This window comes from Desmodus rotundus, chromosome 6 (assembly GCF_022682495.2).
Source record: "Desmodus rotundus isolate HL8 chromosome 6, HLdesRot8A.1, whole genome shotgun sequence".
In the NCBI taxonomy this organism is placed as follows: domain Eukaryota; kingdom Metazoa; phylum Chordata; class Mammalia; order Chiroptera; family Phyllostomidae; genus Desmodus; species Desmodus rotundus.
Window position 1 is genome coordinate 75739068 of NC_071392.1, and position 17513 is coordinate 75756580.

Genomic DNA, 17513 nt, shown 5'->3' on the forward strand with positions numbered 1-17513 from the left:
TTTTAAAGATAATGCACTTATCTGTAGTTGTTAGGGGAAGAGGGAACAGATAATTGCAGTAGAAGAGCGAACCTTTATCTTCCTACTTTGTAATTACTACATCATTTTAGGACTTATAAGAAGCACAGTTTTATAAGTGGAAAAACCAATTTGAATGATTGTAGTTTTTGGAGAAAAAAGTTTCACTCCCATTGTTAAGTGTTTCATTTACTTACTAAGTGTTTTTATGTTTTTTATGGCTACACTGTCAAATGCCAAGTCACTGGGATCTTTATATGTTTTTATTCTTATATTTAAATGTCTTTTATTGTTATATGTAATATCAAGGGCATTTATTGTTTTGTGACCTAAGCTATAAAATTAGCAGTGATTTTCTATCAAAATGCTTTTATATAAGGCAGATGTTCTACCATTTTTGGGTCATACTTGAACGGAGCTTCCCATTTCCTGTGACTTGGTGTGGTGAGGTATGTAGTGAAATCAAAGGTTTTCCTCTCTTGAGGAAAATATCTTTTGATTTAACTGTTACGTTACATTACACACTGAATCCTCTTCTTGGCCTTGTTTCTGACAGTAGATCTTCATGGAGGAACACGGAGTGACCCAAACTGAACACATGGCTACGATAGAAGCCCACGCAGTGGCCCAACAAGTACAGCAGGTCCATGTGGCCACCTACACTGAACACAGTATGCTGAGTGCTGACGAAGAGTCGCCCTCTTCTCAAGAAGACACCTCTTATGATGATTCAGACATACTCAACTCCACAGCGGCTGATGAGGTAACGGCCCATCTGGCCGCGGCAGGTAATGTTGTTTCGATTGGCAGCTCTGTTTCTTGCTTAACTCTGCTACCCTGCATATCTAGAAGAGCCTAGGATGTAAGCACTCTCACTTTTATCTTCATATCACACCTTCAAGATTTTGTTTTAAGCCTTGGATTTTTCAACTTGTGCCTATGTCATACTGAGACTTAAGTTCTAGAGCCATTTACTGTAAGTGATGTGACTTGGTTTCGTTTTTTCGCCCATTCTAATGGTCTTTGACTTTGAACTGAGGCATTTAGTGCATTTACATTAAATATAATCACCGATATATTCAGGTTTAAACTTACCATGTTTACTGTATGCTTTCTCTTTATCTCATTTGTTCTGTATTTGCTTTTCCTTCATGTTTCCTTTTGGATTGTTTGCAAGTTTTTATTTTTTTCATTTTTTTCTTGTTAGTCTGGAAGTTATATATAATTTTACTATTAGTGGTACTCTTAAAAATTACAAAATACATTCTTTACTTATGTCAAAGTATTATGACAGTGGCCAAAGTAATTAGGTACTTTTGGTCACTTTAGGGATAATGCAACTTTCTTAGAACACTTGAATTCCTTCCTTCCTTCCTCCCTCCCTCCCTCCCTCTCTTCCTCCCTCCCACCCACCTCCCTCCCTGCTTTCCTTTTCTCCAAACTTTTCTCACCAGACTTTTATTGAATTTATTGGGGTGACATTGGTGAATAAAATTATATGGGTTTCAGGTGTACAGTTCTGTCATACATCATCTGTATATTGTACTGTGTGTTCACCACCTAAAGTCAAGTCTCCTTAGGTCACCATTTATTCCCCCTTTACCCGCTTCTACCTCCCCCCACCCCCGTTTCCTCTGGTGATCACCATATTGTTGTCCGTGTCTGTGAGCTTTTCTTTTTTCTTTTTTCTTTCTTTTTTTTTTTTTGCTTACTCCCCTCACGCTTTTCTCCCAGCACCCCAACCCCCTTCCCGGTAACAGTTATCAGTCTGTTTTCTCTATATGTAAGTCTCTCTATTTTGTTTATTTATTTTGTTCATTAGATTCCACATGCAAGTGAAATCATATGGTATTTACTTGAAATGTTTCTGTTGAGAAATCAGCTGGCAGTCTTATGGGAGCTTCCTTGTAGGTAACTGTGTTTCTTTTGCTGTTTTTAAGATTCTCTTTGTCTTTAACCTTTGGCATTTTAATTATAATGTGTCTTGGTGGGGGTCTCTTTGGGTTCATCATATTTGGGATTCTACACTTCCTGGATTTGTGTGTCTTTTTCTTTCACCAGGTTAGGGAAGTTTTCTGTCATTATTTCTTCAAATAAGTTCTCAATCCCTTGTCTCTTCCTTCTCTTTCTTATATTCCTATGATGTGGATGTTGTTACGCTTTGTTTTGTCCCAAAGGTCCCTTAAACTATCTTCATTTTTTTATTCTTTTTTTTTTTTTCCTTCAATACTCTCATTAGGTGTTTTCTGCTACCTTGTCTTCCAAATCACTGATTCTATCCTCTGCTTTATCCAGCCTACTAGTTTATTCCTTCTAGTATATTTTTCATTTCAGATATTGTAGTCTTCATTTCTGACTGGTTCTTTTTTATAGTTTTTATGTCCTTTTTCATGTGTTGAGGTTCTCACTAAGTTCCTTGAGCATCCCTATAACCATTTTTTTTTAACTCTGTATCTGATAAGTTGCTCACCTCCATTTCATTTATCTCTTTTTCTGGAGATTTATTCTGTTCTTTTATTTGGGCATGTTTCTTTGTCTCCCCATTTTGGCTGCCTTTTTGTGTTTGTTTCTATGTATTAGGTAGAGCTGCCCTAACTCCCAGTCTTTGTAGGGTGGCCTTATATAGTAGGTGTCCTATGGGGTGCAGTGGTATAATCTCCTTCATCACCTGAGCTGGGTACACCAGGAATGTCCCTTCTGTGGACCCTCCTGTTGTAATTGAGTCTTGATTGCTTTTGGCCCATTTGTGCATGGGGTCGACTGTCAGACTGGCTGACTATGAGGACCAACCCTGACCACAGTGTACAAGCTGTGAATTCACATCAGCAAGGTCTGGTGCCTGCTGAGGTCTCCCTTTGGATATGCTGCTTGTAAAGCTAATTGGATTCTGCTCTGACGTTGTGGCTGGCCACTCTGTGTGTCAGTTCTGGCCTCTTGGGAGGGACTCTGGTGCAGACCAATGTCAAACACTGCCTGTGACTTGCCCTGAATAACCTGTTTGGAAGTACAAAGTGATCCACCATTTATTTGTGTCTGCTTCTGCTGGGCCTGGGTGAGCATGGGAAGGACCAGGCTACACACCAAGACTGACTTTTACCAGCACCAAGCCCAGGGGCAGGTCATCAAAAGTCCCGAGGCACCTCGAGATCCACCTCTGCCTGTCGACTGCCTGTTAGGCTCAGTCACTGAAAGAGCCTCAGGTCGTACTCTAGTTGCATGAAGTAGGTTCTTAATGAGGCACCAGGTAGGGGTGAGTGGTGTTCACCAGATTGATACAGGTTCAAACCTAGTGCCATGGCTGGGTCTGAGACCACTCAGCAAATGACCCAGAGCATACCAAGTCTAGCTGTCACCTGCCATGTTACCACAGACCTTTGTGGTGGGGCAGGGACTCAGGATGTCGTCAAAGTGAGTCCAGTAGAGTTTATGAGGCCCAAAGAGACCAAGAATGTTTTTTGCATGCTTGGAGGGCTCTGGGGCAATCAGATGTGTGAGGGGAAAATGGCCTTGGTCCTAGAGCCACACAATTCAGTCTGTCCATGATTTTGCCAGGAGCCCAAGCTCAAAAGGGTGCGGCCCCCAGGAGCTGAGAGGGTGATACTGGTGGATCTCCTGTGAGTGGGAGGTGCCAGTCAGGCTTGGAGGAAAGTGGGAGGAGAGGCCCCTGTCCCAGAGCCACACAACTCAGTCTCTCCCAGATTCTGCCCAGACCTTGGCAGGGCAGGTCCACCAGGAGTCAGGAGCGTGGGACCATCTGGATCCCAGAGTGTGGGGTAGAGGATCTCCAGTGATGGGAGGCACCAGGCAGGTTCACTGGAAGGTGGGGCAAATAGCCCTCACCCGGAAACTACACCACTAAGTCACTGACTCCCAGATGAGGCTACCCAGACCTCTGCACCCCCACCCAGGCAGCTGGCCCAGCAGGGCCTGAGTTCTTTAGGGAGGGGCAACAGGGAGTCAAGAGGGTGGGGCTATTGCATTTCCCTAGGTGGAGGGGAGTGCTCCACCCAAGAAAGATGTTATCTGCACTGTGGGAGAGTGACTCAGCACAGGGGTCCGGGAGGCTGTCCCCTCAGCACATTCCCCAAAGTCACAAACCCCAGTCTCTCCTTACATTCCAGTCTTCTCTGTCCTCCCTCTGCCAGAGCCAAGGGTGAGTGCCTGTGAATGAGATTTTGTGGGTTGGCCCTTTAGGAGGGCACCCTTGTCTCCAGCAGACTCATGTCTCTCCCTGGTAGATAGAATTCCTGCTGATTTTTTTGTGGGTGCCTCTTCTTGGCTTTGGTGCTCTGAGCTGGGGAGTCTGGCATGGGGTTGAGACCCCTCCATGCTCCTAGGGGGGAACCTTTACAGCTGAAATACCCATCTGGGATCTCAGTTACCACCTGTGGGAGTGGGGCCAACTCTTTTCTCGTCTCTGCCCTTCCTGCCAGTCTGATGTGGCTTATTTTGTAAATTCTTGATCACAAGACTTCTATTCAGCTGTTTTCAGTTGGTTATTCAGTTTGATTGCTCTCTCTATTTTTTTTCTTTTTACTAATTATTCTGTATTTTAATGGTAATACCAGTTTGTTCCTGGGAGAAGGTGAGTATAACATCTACCTCGTCCACTGCCATCTTGAATCTCTCTTAGAACACTTGATTTCCTTTCTCCTGCTCCTGACCTATAAGCTGTTGTTGTCCTGTGTATTAATTCTTTGTATATTTTAAGCTCTACAAGACATTATTTTTGTTTTATGCATAGTTAAAAGTTCATTTCTTTAAAAAAAAGATTTTATTTATGTATTTTTAGAGAGAGGGGAATGGAGGGAGAGAAACACCAGTGTGGGAGAGATACATTGATCTGTTGCCTCTCGCAAGCCTCCAGCCAGAGCCCTGGCCCGCAACCCAGGCCCGTGCCCCGACTGGGAATCAAACCACGACCCTTCAGTTCACAGGCCAGCACTGAGTCCACTGAGCCACACCAGCCAGAGCTCTTCTTTTTTTTCTGTTGCTTAAAGATACCATTTAGTATTTCCTTCATTGTGGATCTGGTAGTAGCAGTCTCTCAGTTTTTGTTTGTCTGAGAATGTTGTTATTTAACCTTTAGTCTTGGAGGATTTTCTCACTGGGTGTGGAATTCCAGGTTGGCAGTTATTTTCTTTCCCCATATTAGAGATACTGTCCTACTGTGTTCCGGTTCCCATCCTGGCTTTTGTGTCACTCTAACAGCTGTTCTTTGAAGATTAACTCTCACATACAGGCCCCTCCCCCAGCTGCTTTTAAGATTTTCCGTCTTTAGTTTTTGTGATATATCTGGCTCAGGATTTCTTCTCATTTATTCTGTTTAGGGTTCTTTGAACATCATGAATCTGGATTGATATCTTTTGTCAATTCTGGAAAATCTCGCCACTAGATTTTGCTTCGTTTCGCCTCTCCTCCATTGCATGTGTTTTCCCTCTATGACTGCAGTGAAATATGTTGTCTTCCTCTCTGAGTCCTTTATGCCTCTTATCCTCTATTCTTATTACCACCCTTTTGTCTCTCTGTATTTCCATCCAAGTATTTTCTTCCAGTTTATTCATTTTTCTCTTTAGCTGTGTCTGAGGTGCTTTTGAATCTGTCCATTGAGTTACTAATTTTAGTAATAGTTAAAAGGTTTTTTTTGTTTTGCTCTCTAGTTTTGAGTTTTTAGCGTGTTCTTTTTTCCTCCCAAGTTTGCACTATTAGTTTTTTATTGGAAAAAAGTGTTTTAATAGGAAAAATGGTTTTTTTCTTTTTTTACTTTAATTTTATTTTTTCTATAATTTTTTATTTTCAATTACAGTGGACATACATTATTATATTAGTTTCAGGTGTACACGCCACTGATTAGACATTGCATAACTTAATATGTGATCATCCCAATAAATTTCACACCCATGTGACACCATACGTAGTTATTAGACTAGTATTGACTATATTCCCTATGCTGTACTTTACATCCCTGCTACTATTCTGTAACAATCAATTTGTACTTCTTAATCCCTTCACATTTTTTTTGCTCATTTCCCAACCCCCATCCCGTCTGGAAACTGTCAAAATGTTCTCTGTGTCTGTGATTCTGTTTCTGTTTTGCTTGTTTGTTTATTTTGTTTTTTAGATTCAGTTGTTGATGGATATGTATTTATTGCCATTTTATTGTTTATTTTTTGGATCTTTTTCTTAAAGAAGACCCTTTAACATTTCATATAATGCTGGTTTGGTAGTGATGGTGAACTCCTTTAGTTTTTTCTTGTCTGAGAAGCTCTTTATGTGCTATTTGATTCTGATGATAGCTTTACAAGGTAGAGTCATTTTGGTTGTAGGGCCTTGCTTTTCATCACTTTGAGGTTTTTTTGCCAATCCCTTCTGGCCTGCAAAGTTTCTGTTGAAAAATCAGCTGCCAATCTTATGGGAGCTACCTTGTATAACTAACTGCTTTTCTCTTGCTGCTTTTAAGATTCTCTCTCTATCTTTAACCTTTGGTATTTTAATTATGATGTGTCTTGGTGTGGACATCTTGTTTGGTACTCTCTGCACTTCCTGGATTTGTATGTCTATTTCCTTTACCTAGTTAGGGTTGTCATTTTTTCACATAGATTTTCAATTTCTTGCTCTCTTATCTCCTTCCAGCATCCCTATGATGCAAATGTTCATATGCTTGAAGTTGTCCCAGAGGCTCTTTATGCTGTCTTCATATTTTTTTGGATTCTTTTTTTCTTGTGCTTCTGATTGAGTGGTTGGTGGGTTTTTTTGTTTGTTTGTTTTTGTTTTTTTTGCTTCTTTATATTTCAAATTGCTGATGTAGTTCTCAGCTTCATCCACTTTCCTGTTGATTCCCTGTAAATTATTCTTTATTTTTATTAGTGTACCCTTCATTTCTAATTGATTCTTTTCTGTGCTGCTGAGGTCCTCACTAATTCATGAATATCTCCATCAGTGTTTTGAACTCTGCATGTAGTAGATTGCTTGTCTTCATTTTGTTTAGTTCTTTCTCTGGAGTTTTGATCTGTTCTTTTATTTGGGGCCATGTTGCTTTGTCTCGTTTTGGCAGCCTCCCTGTGTTTGTTTCTATGTGTTAGGTAGAGCTGCTTTGACTCTGTGTCTTGGTAGTATGGCCTAGTATAGTAGATGTGCTGTAGGGTCCAGTGGCACAGCCTCCCCTATCACCCAAGCTGTATAATCAAGGTGCATCCCCCATGTGGGTAATACACCCTCCTCTTGTAGTTGAGCCTTGATTGCTGTCAGTGGGAGGGATTTACCCTCAGGCCCATCAAATGCAAGGACTGGCTATGACCACTGTCCGCTGACCTTTGACCACTGTGGAGGATCAGCTGTGAAGGGGCCCACCCCACAGAGGAGGCCTTACTTCACTGGGGCTCTGGTGCTCGCTGAGCCTGCCCCTTTGGTGTGTCACTTGTGGAGGTGGTTGGGTGGTGGTGCTTCGATTTGGTGTGAAGCTGTCCATGGGTGTGCAGGTTCGGGGGCCTCCCATGAGGTGCATGCCAAGGTTAGCCAATGCTTGCATTCTGCCCAGGGCCACCTGGCATGAGCTACAAAGCAGTCTGCAGATGGTTGGTACTTGTGCTAGGCTTAGAGGTGCCCTGGTTGGAGCAAGCTGTGAACCAAGCCCGGTTGCTGTTAGTGCTGGGCCTGGGACCACTTAGCGAGAGACTTGGGGCTTGCTGAGGCCAGATGCTGCTTGTTTTAGAGAATCTAGGAAAATCTGAAGCATGAGCCAAGACAAACCATTCACATGGAAAAGCCACTGGAAACAGTTTGGGTGGGCCCAAAACCCTGGGTGGGACAGGGCCTCAGGGAATCACCGGGGTGGGGCAAACAGTGATAGCGAGGTTGATGGAGTCTCGTATGTATTTTCTCCATGTATTGGTTATATCTGAATGAATGCTATGTTTGGAGGATGATTTTTAGAAGTAATTTGGGTAATAGCTATGTGTGGTGTCAGATGGGTACAACATTTATTGGGATGATCACTTATTTATATATCTTATCACTGGGCTGTACACCTGAAACTAATATAATATTGTTATGTCAACTAATTGAAAAATGAAGTAAAAAAAAAGTAATTTGGGGTCTAGAATAGCATCGTCCCCTAGAGAGGATTTTTATTTGCTTCTACCAGACACCTGAGGGCACTGGCAATTGCGGATCATCTTAACCCAATTTAAGGTTTTAACATTTTTCTGGGCCACTAAATGACTTAAAAGTTTGGCTGTACTTTTTCGTTATTTACATTGTTTATTTTAGCATTATGTGGAAGACTCCATGTAAGCCATGCCTGGGAGAATCTAATCCTGTGTTGATCTTAGAAGATATTTAGGAAAAACTGTATAGGAAATAAATGATCAGGAATGGTCAGATAGTATATGCTATATTTAAGGGGAGGAAGACAGACGTAATGAAGAATAACCTTTTTACTATGAGCTATTATCTATTGTATTTTTCCTGTAATGATGAATTTAAAAATAAGGCTTAGTAGCAAAACACATGAAATATTTGTAAAATATATTTTGAAATTTTTATACTTCCCAGAAGAGGGCATCCTAACATAATGAATCCAGATCGGCTTCTTTGCCAGGAAGGAAGATGCTTTGCAGACATCATTTTGCTATGTTACTGTACTGTGTTGTCATAGTGTTAAGATTAGGAAAGGAATTTAACCCTTTCATGTGGCAGATATGGAAACTGAGGCCCAGCTGGTAGAAATGATTTACCATTTAAATCATTTAACAGTTATTGAGGAATTACTGTATATTCTATACTACCATAAATAATACTATGAATAAGACAGAAAAGAGCTTACTCCTAAAGGTGTTAATAGAGCAGTGGTGAGGAAGAGGGCATGTATAATAAAGTAAAGTAATTTCAGAAAGCACTGAGTGCTCTGAAGAAAATAATGAACTGAGGGGTAAACGAACAGGGAAGGGTAGCTGCTTTTTCTAACCCTGTTTCCTTCCCTGACTCCACTGAGATAACCTCTATTCTGAATTTGGTCGTTATCATTCTCTTGCATTTCTTTTTACATTTTTGCTGTATATCAGTAAATGATATTTAGCATTGCTTTGCATGTTTTAAGTTTTATATAAATGGTATCACTGTGACCATATCATTCTGTAACATTATGTTTATTTCATTTGCTATTCTTTTTCTGAGATTCATTTATGTTGATAATGTGACTATGTTTTCATTTGAACTATAATTTGGCATTCCATTCGTTATCTGACTATCTCATATATCAGTAGAATACTTACATTGCTTATAATATTTTGCAATTATAATTGCTGCAAATAAAAATCATTTTACATGTTTTCTTGTGCAATTATGAGAGTTCCTCTTGGCACTGGCATTCAGACTCCTGACAGTATCCCACAGTAATACATTTTACATTGGGGTCTAGAATACACAAATGCCCACTTAATAAAATAATAATTTCTCATGAAGTAGTACTTACCCCTACTGCAAGTAACATACTCTCTGATATGTCTAGTTTCTTTCATGTTATTCTATTTTATTAATAACAAAACAAACAACACAACAACATAAACCACCGAAGGGTGGAAACCTACAGTTTGAAAACCACCGCCTGAGGTTATAGCCAGGAAGGAGAGGGAACTGGAGGGCAAAGAGCAGCACATTTTCAGTTTTACTGCTATTCCCAATGTCTTTTCAAATCGTTGCATTAGTCTGCATTCCCACACAGTATGCTAGAGTGCCTGTTGTTTCTCGTCCTCGCCACATTGGTATTGTCAATAGGCTTTTGTTTTTGCCAGTCCGATGGGTATGAAATAGTATCTTACTGTTGGTTTAATTTCCTTGGCTCTGAGCTAGAGGTTCCAGCCAGTGCAGGAAGACAAGATGGAGCACCACATCTTTACTGCTATTCACTTTCCTTCTTTTTGCATATTTCTTGTTTATACCTTTGTCTGTTTTCCGGCTGGATCATTTTTTTTCTTATTGACTTGTATGAATTATTGATATATTTTAAAATTATTTTCTGGATAATATACTTTACAGTTATCTCCTCCCAGTTTTTTCCCCACTCCCTCCCTCCATTTTTTATTTTTTTGTCTGTAAAAGTTTTGATTTATATTACTGTGAAAGTTATCAGTCTCTTACCTTATAGTTTGTCCTTTTGGAGTCTTGTTGAAGGAATTCTTAACCCTGAGTTTATAAATACTCTCAATAGTTTATTTTAGAAATTGTAAAGTTATTTTTGTTTTTGTTGTTTTATTGATGCTGATGTTTTACATTTAGGTCTTTAGTCCACCTGGAATTTATTTGTGTGCACGGTAGGGTGTAGGGATCTGGTTTCATTATTTTTTCAGGTAGGCAGTCAGTTATCTGAGCACCTTATTTTTAATAGTCTGTCCTTTTCCCACTGGTATCTTTTGACACGAGAGTTTTTGTGAACTCTTAATTCAGTTGTATTGGTTTATTTGTCTTAATGACTATAGCTTCTTAGTAACTATTGATATTTAGTAGGATGAGTTATTCCCCTGCACTCCACCTCCTTCTTCAAATCTTCCAAATTGTTCTGGCTATTCTTAGTCTTTGGCAGTTCCATTTAAAGTTTAGGAGCATTTTACCAAATTCCACAAAAACCCATATTGGGATTTTTATTTGGATTACATTGAATTTACTAATTAATTAATTAGTTTAATTAAGCAGCTTTATTTATAGTAGCCCGAAACTGGAAATAGCCTAAGTATACATCAGTAGGATAGTGGATAAACTGTGGTTTATCCATGTTCTGGAGCACTAGTCAGCGATAAAAGGGAACAGGCTGCGGGTGTGTGTACCAACATGGATGAGTCTCTAAAGCATTCTAAGTGAACGAGACTTTACACAAAGAAGTATATACTCTACAATTCCATGTATTTGAAACTCTAGAATAGGCAAAACTCATTAGGGTTTAAAAGATCAGAATTATGGGTACCTTTGGGAGGTAGGATGGGAACTGACTGGGAAGGGGCATGAGAGAACTTTCTGTAGTGATGGAATTGTATGTCTTGATTAGGGGGTTAGGTTTCATAGGCATATACATTTTTCAAAATATACTGACTCTACACTTACGATTTGTAAATTTGATTAACTTTTACTTCAAGAAAATTTGTAAACAAATAATTGAACTCTAGCTAGTGATATTCCTACTGAAGTATTTAGGGGGAAATCATGCTAGAGTTTACTTTGAAATGCATTTTTTAAAAACCCCAATATTGGTTGATGAATGAATAAAAGATAGATACATATATTGGATAGAGTTGTAGATACATGAATGTTCACTGTAAAATTCTTTCAACTTTGCTACATATTTGAAAGTTTTATTAATAAAATGGACTCCTACAACTCAGTAGCATTAAAACGAGTGACTTAATTAGAAACTGGACAAAAGACTTAAGTAGTCATCTCCCTAACAAAGACAGGAAATGAAAGTTCCAAAGCCGTGGTTTCTGAGGAAGTGAGGGCCCTGGGACTGAGCCTTCAGAGATAGCACATCAGGTTACGTGGAAAATTGACGTGGTAGAAAAATGTATGCAGTCTATTTTCAGGTTGCTGGTAGGCATTAAATTTGGATAATATCTCATAACTGGTTGAGTATATTAAATTTGTAAGCATAGGATTTTACATTTTGGAGTGAAGAAATTATCCAGCATGTGGTATTAGGTGGGTTTTTTAAGCCGAATTTCAGCCTCAATAGCTTTTTATTTAAAATGAAAAGACACGTTATGTCCAGTGTGTGCCCCTTCTGAAAATTATGGTCATTTCTCCCATTGAATTGATGACTTTTCAAATGTGGCTAAATGGCAATGAGAAAATATATGTATGACTTTCTGCATTCTTGGCCTATCCTAGTTACCTTGGAACACCCATGAAAATCATCAAAATTATTTTAGGGGTTATTTTACTGGGGAGTTTAAGAACTAACGGATTATTCCTAGTTCGGGCAATATGGAAAGGTATGCAACTGTGAATTGTTCATTGTAGCTTATCAGTCCCTAAGGGAAAGTTAGACTGTAGACAGAAGTACAAATCCAGTGCAGTTTTTGGTTTTTGTGTGCTGTTGGAGAAATGAAGTTTTATATAGCAAGCACATGGCCCCCCTTATTTCATGGTGCCTTTATTAGGGTCTGTATTAGCCCTTAATTTTGTTGAAATATTTATCCCTCTTCGTCTTGAAAAATAAGCTCTAAAATATAGTTTATTATGTCTTCCATTATTAAAAAGTTTGTTCCTTTTTCACTATAAGCAGTTCACACAAGGCAAAAATAGTAAACACTTGGCTTCAGTGTGTTGTGTAAATTTAGTATATATATCAAGCTAATTTTTACAAGTTTTCATCCTAAACCTCAATTCATGTAATTAATAATTTGCCTGTTTTATTTATGACCCAGTTGTGATTCTTTTATTAATAAAACTAATGGAAAGGGATCCTTTATTAAGTTGATGACTTAATCATCAACTAGGAATAGTTGCCCAAACTAGGAATAATCCGTTAGTTCTTAAACTCCCCAGTAAAATAACCCCTAAAATAATTTTGATGATTTTCTTGGCTGTTCCAAGGTAACTAGGATAGGTCAAGAATGCAGAACACCAAGAAAGACCTACATTTAATTTTCCTGCAGTAGTTATTAGAGTATTAAAAGATATGTAATATTGTATTGGTAAATCTATCCTTTAAAAGGAATATGTTTTAGGATGTCATCACTTTGGTGTGAATCATGTACATGTTGATGATATGCCCTGTTTTTTACACATGTAGTGTGTCAGGAGAGCTACAAACTGCCTTTTTGCCCACACATACAATGTAGTCTGTTTGCTATTGTTTTTAAAGAGTGACATTAAAAAAATAGTTTATGTGGAGAACTATCAGTGGATGTTAATTGTCTCCCCATCTGTATTTGTGGGTATTGGTTCAATTGCTTTGCTAGTTGCAAGTGCATCTTACCAGAATAAAAGTGTGTTTGTAGACTGTGTGGGAACTAGAAATTAGGAATATCATCAGGGACATGCAGATCAAAACCATAATAAGATACCACTACATACTTTTTAGGATGACGATTATAAAAAATACAGACAACCACTGGTAAGGATGTGGAGAAACTGGAACCCTTGTATGCTGTTGATGAGAATGTAAAATGGTACAGCCTCTATGGAAAACAGCATGAAGCTTCCTCAAAAAATAAAAAATAGACCTATCATATTGGGTTGGCCCAAAAGTTCGGGGGGGTTTCCTGTAAGAAAGCTCTAGTAGTTCTTAGTTGTCTTTAACTTCATTCAAAACAATTTCATTAGATTGTATTGTGACAGCTGTCCTATCAGCGTGCATTTAAAAAAAATCAAAATTGGTGAATTTTTATGTAGCCATTTTAATATTGAAGATGGAAGAAAATATGCAACATTTTCAGCATATTATGCTTTATTTTTTTGAGAAAGGTAAAAGTGCAACTGAAATACTAAAAAAAAAATTATGTAGTTTATGGAGAAGGTGCTGTGACTGATCAAACTCGTCAAAAGTGGTTTGCCAAGTTTCGTGCTGGAGATTTCTCACTGGACGATGCTCCACGGTCAGGTAGACCAGTTGAAATTGATAGTGATCAAATTGAGATATTGAGAACAATCAACTTGATACCATGCAGGAGATAGCCGACATACTCAAAATACTCAAATCAATAAAGGTATTGGTGAAAATGAAAACCGTGTCTTATTTTATGGCAAAAACCATACAGACTTTTTGGCCAACCAATATGATCCAGCAATTCTACCTCTGGACATTTGTTCAAAAGAATTGAAATCAGGATCTTGTAGAGTTATTTGCACTCTCATGTTTATTGAAGCCTTATTCACAATAGCTAAGATGTGGAGATAACCTTAACGTCCATTGACAGACGAAAGGTTAAACAAAATATGATACACACACACATGCACACACACACAGTGGAATATTATTCGTCTTTGAAAAAGGAGATTCTGCTATATGCAACAGTGTAGGTGAACCGTGAGGGCATCATGCTGAGTGAAGTAAGCCAGTTATAGATGGACAGATACTGCATGATTCCACTTATATCAGCCATCTAAACCAGTCAAATTCATAGAAGCAGAGAGTAGAATGGTGGTTGCCAGGGACTGGGGAGTGGAAATGGGGAGTGGCTATTCAGCAAGTATGAAGTTTCAGTGATGAAGGTGAGTAAGTTCCAGGGACCTGCTGTCAACACTGTGCCTGTGTTTAACAGTGCTGTGTGATTCAAGGACAGAGTTTTCTAATTAAGATGATACTTACCCAGGTACTCCTCCTATAGGTGGTGTTGGATTTCCAAGTGTGAGTGATTATCTCTGGCTTCCTTGACTTGTCCCATGTCTTAGGGTAATGGAAAGAGGGGCAAGGGATGGAAATGAAATTTGAAATCTGTAATTTTTTGTTTTGGCCAGCTTCCTGTCAATGCTGCAATTCCATCCTGCACCTCTGAGAATATTTCCTTAACAGTAGGGGCATGATGGCGAAACAAAACAAAAAATATTATATAAAATTCTAGCTGGTATATGGTGGGGAGATACGTCATTCACTTTTTTAAAAGATTCACTTTTAAGTCTTATTGGTAAATTAAAATACAATTCACATTGAACAGTAGTGAAATATATTGATAATATCAGGAACCTTTTATATTTATTGGTAACATTAGGAAATAAATGCTGCCTTTTTGGTACCTTTAATTGTGTTCTGTCTTGTACAGTGAACAGGCTGTGCCTAATCTGAGCACATACATTATTATTTCAGGTCCTGTGGGAATGGCTGCTGCTGCTGCTGTGGCAACGGGAAAGAAACGGAAGCGGCCTCATGTATTTGAGTCTAATCCGTCTATCCGGAAGAGGCAGCAAACACGTTTGCTTCGGTGAGGGCATTTTATCCATATTGTTGATGTTTCTCAAACCTTTCATGGCGTGGACGACACGGAACATGCATTATTAGGTTTACCAAGGATAACAAGTTAGATCCCTTGATGACAGAATTAGACTTTAAAGTACTCTTGCAAAATTAAATAAATACACTAGAAATATGAGTAACAGATGTATAATATCACATTAATTAATTCATAGAAAATCTATATACTTAGTATGTGCCAGGCATTGTTCTAGCCCTTGGGAACATGAATAGTGAACAAAACAAATTCCATTAAAGAGCTTATATTATAGTGAAGGGAAAAAGCAAATAAACAGATATGTAATATGTCAGATGATGATGAGGGCTATGGAAGAAAATTAAGTGGAGTAAGGAAAATAGAAAGGTTAGGGGATAGCAGGAATGTAGTGGTTTCTCTTTTTTATAGGGATGGTCTAGGGAATCCTCTTTGATAAGACAGCTTTTGAACAGAGACTTGAAGTGAGTGAAAAGGCAGCCATGGTGATACCTAGGGGAAGAGCTTTTTCCCTAGGGAAATAGGGACCAGCAAGACGAAAGGTTCTGAAGTGGGAAGGAATATGGTAGTCATATCTGAGGAGTAGCCAAGAGAGACTGAGAGGGGATATGGGCAGTAGTAGTGGGGAGCCACATCATGAGGTCTTCTGGTCTAAAGCCCCTATATTGGGGCTTTGACTTTGACTCTGAATGAGGTGGGAAGTCAATGAAGGCTTTTGACCAAAGAAAATATGATCTGACTTAAGTTTTCAAAGGATCACTCAGACTACTGTGTGGACAGCAGAAGGAGTATTAGGGGTGGAAGGAGGGAGACCAATTAGGAGGTTGGTGTAGTGTTCCTGGCAAGAAATGGTAGCATGATAGTGTCTTAAAGCCAAAGTAGCAGCAGCAGAGGTGGTAAGAGGTGGTCAGGTTCTGGTTGTATTTCAGAAGTCAGCTCCAGCATGATTCATTGATGGATTGGATGTGGGATGTGAGAGGAAGGCAGGACTGAAGGTTGACCTCAAGGTTTTTGTTCTGATTATTAGAAGGATTGAGATGACACTGGAAGAGGAGCAGGCATGGGAGTGAGGGCAGAATCAGGAATTTGGTTTTGGTTGAGTTTATGATACCTCTTAACCACTAAGTAGAGATACAGAATAAGCAGTTGGATATATGAGTCTGGAATTCAAAGGTGAGGTCTTAGCTGAAGATATAAGCTATATAGGTAGTATTTAAAACCATGAGACTGAAAGAGATCACTTGAGGAGTGAGTGTGGACTTAGAGCTGGAGCACTCTACCCTTAGAGGTTGGAGAGATGAAAGGAACTAGCAAAGGAGTCTAAGGAGCAACCTGGAAGAACACCAGGAGAGTGGTATCCTGGAAACCAAGTGCCTAAAGTGTTTCTAGAAAGAGAATGTGTGATCAGCTCTGTCAAATGCTGCTGACAGGTTGAATAAGATGCAAATTGACCTTTAGGTTTAGCAACATCGAGGTTATGTTTGAACTTGACAGGGACATTTCAGAGTGGTAAGGGTGAAAGGATTGGAGTGTCTTCAAGAGAGAATGGAAAGTGAGGAATTGGAGACCGTGGATGTAGTATATACTATTCCTTCAAGGAATGCTGCCGAATTTCTTGGTTGGTATGTTGTCTTACGCTCATTTTTATTTCTTCTGCAGAGTTTATAGGTGACAAAGATTAGTATATTAAGTGTGCTGCATGGAGAACTTATTATTTTGATAGGTTGCATAACGTATTCATATATGATAAGAAATTTATAAAATGTTCCAGAAGTTTTTTCTTAGTGTTTAAATATTATATCCAAAATTTCTAGTGTTTATTGGAATGTTAATTCCAAATGGAGTGCCAGCCCCTGTAAGTGATACATGGAAAAAGCTAGAAAATACAGTCTAGATTAAGAACATAAGAAGATTATAAGAAACTACAGGGAAAACTTGAAAAGTACTGAGTAGTAGCTTTCAGCAACTTAGAAGCTATGTATCACTAAATGGCCAGTTCTTCCCATTAATGGTAGTGCAGGCAGGAGGAATCAGAATGCATTATTTATAGAAGTACGGGTATATTTGCTATAAGGGACATAGACACAAGAGTACATGCTTTTGGAGAAAGATAGAAAACTTTACTTTAGATGTGCTAGCTTCACTTCATTTGATTTGGCATGACTCACCCGTCTCTTGAAAGAGTAGACAAACGTGTCTACTCAGAGTAAAGGGTCTCAAATCAAAGTAAATTTTGTGCCTGTGTCGGTCACTGTAATTTTTCTCTTTTTTAACTGATTTTATTCTCTTTTCATTCTCTGATTCAGGAAACTTCGAGCCACATTAGATGAATATACTACTCGAGTGGGACAGCAAGCTATTGTCCTCTGTATCTCACCCTCCAAACCCAACCCTGTCTTTAAAGTGTTCGGTGCAGCACCTTTGGAGAATGTGGTAAGAGAGCTGAGCTGTGTCATCAGGTTCCCTTTGCTTTCTGTGGGTTGTCAGTCACACATTCTCGTGATCTCTGTGGAGCGTGGCAGTTACTACCGTCCTCCTCTCATCCAGGATGGGAGTGGGCAG

The 17513-nt window shown here is 39.1% G+C and overlaps 1 protein-coding gene across 4 annotated transcripts in view; it reads left to right on the forward strand.

The window, feature by feature from the left end:
* Positions 1–17513, forward strand: part of NRF1 (nuclear respiratory factor 1) — a 121644-nt gene that overhangs the window by 36460 nt on the left and 67671 nt on the right. For 3 of the 4 annotated variants that reach the window (XM_053925963.1, XM_045191086.3, XM_045191085.3), the window contains exons 2-4: positions 575–806; positions 14813–14927; positions 17258–17384. In XM_053925963.1, the coding sequence (XP_053781938.1) occupies positions 584–806; positions 14813–14927; positions 17258–17384 (465 nt within the window). In that variant the 5' untranslated portion in view covers positions 575–583. The remainder of the gene's footprint in view (positions 1–574; positions 807–14812; positions 14928–17257; positions 17385–17513) is intronic. The other variant, XM_053925964.1, reaches the window with a different exon arrangement.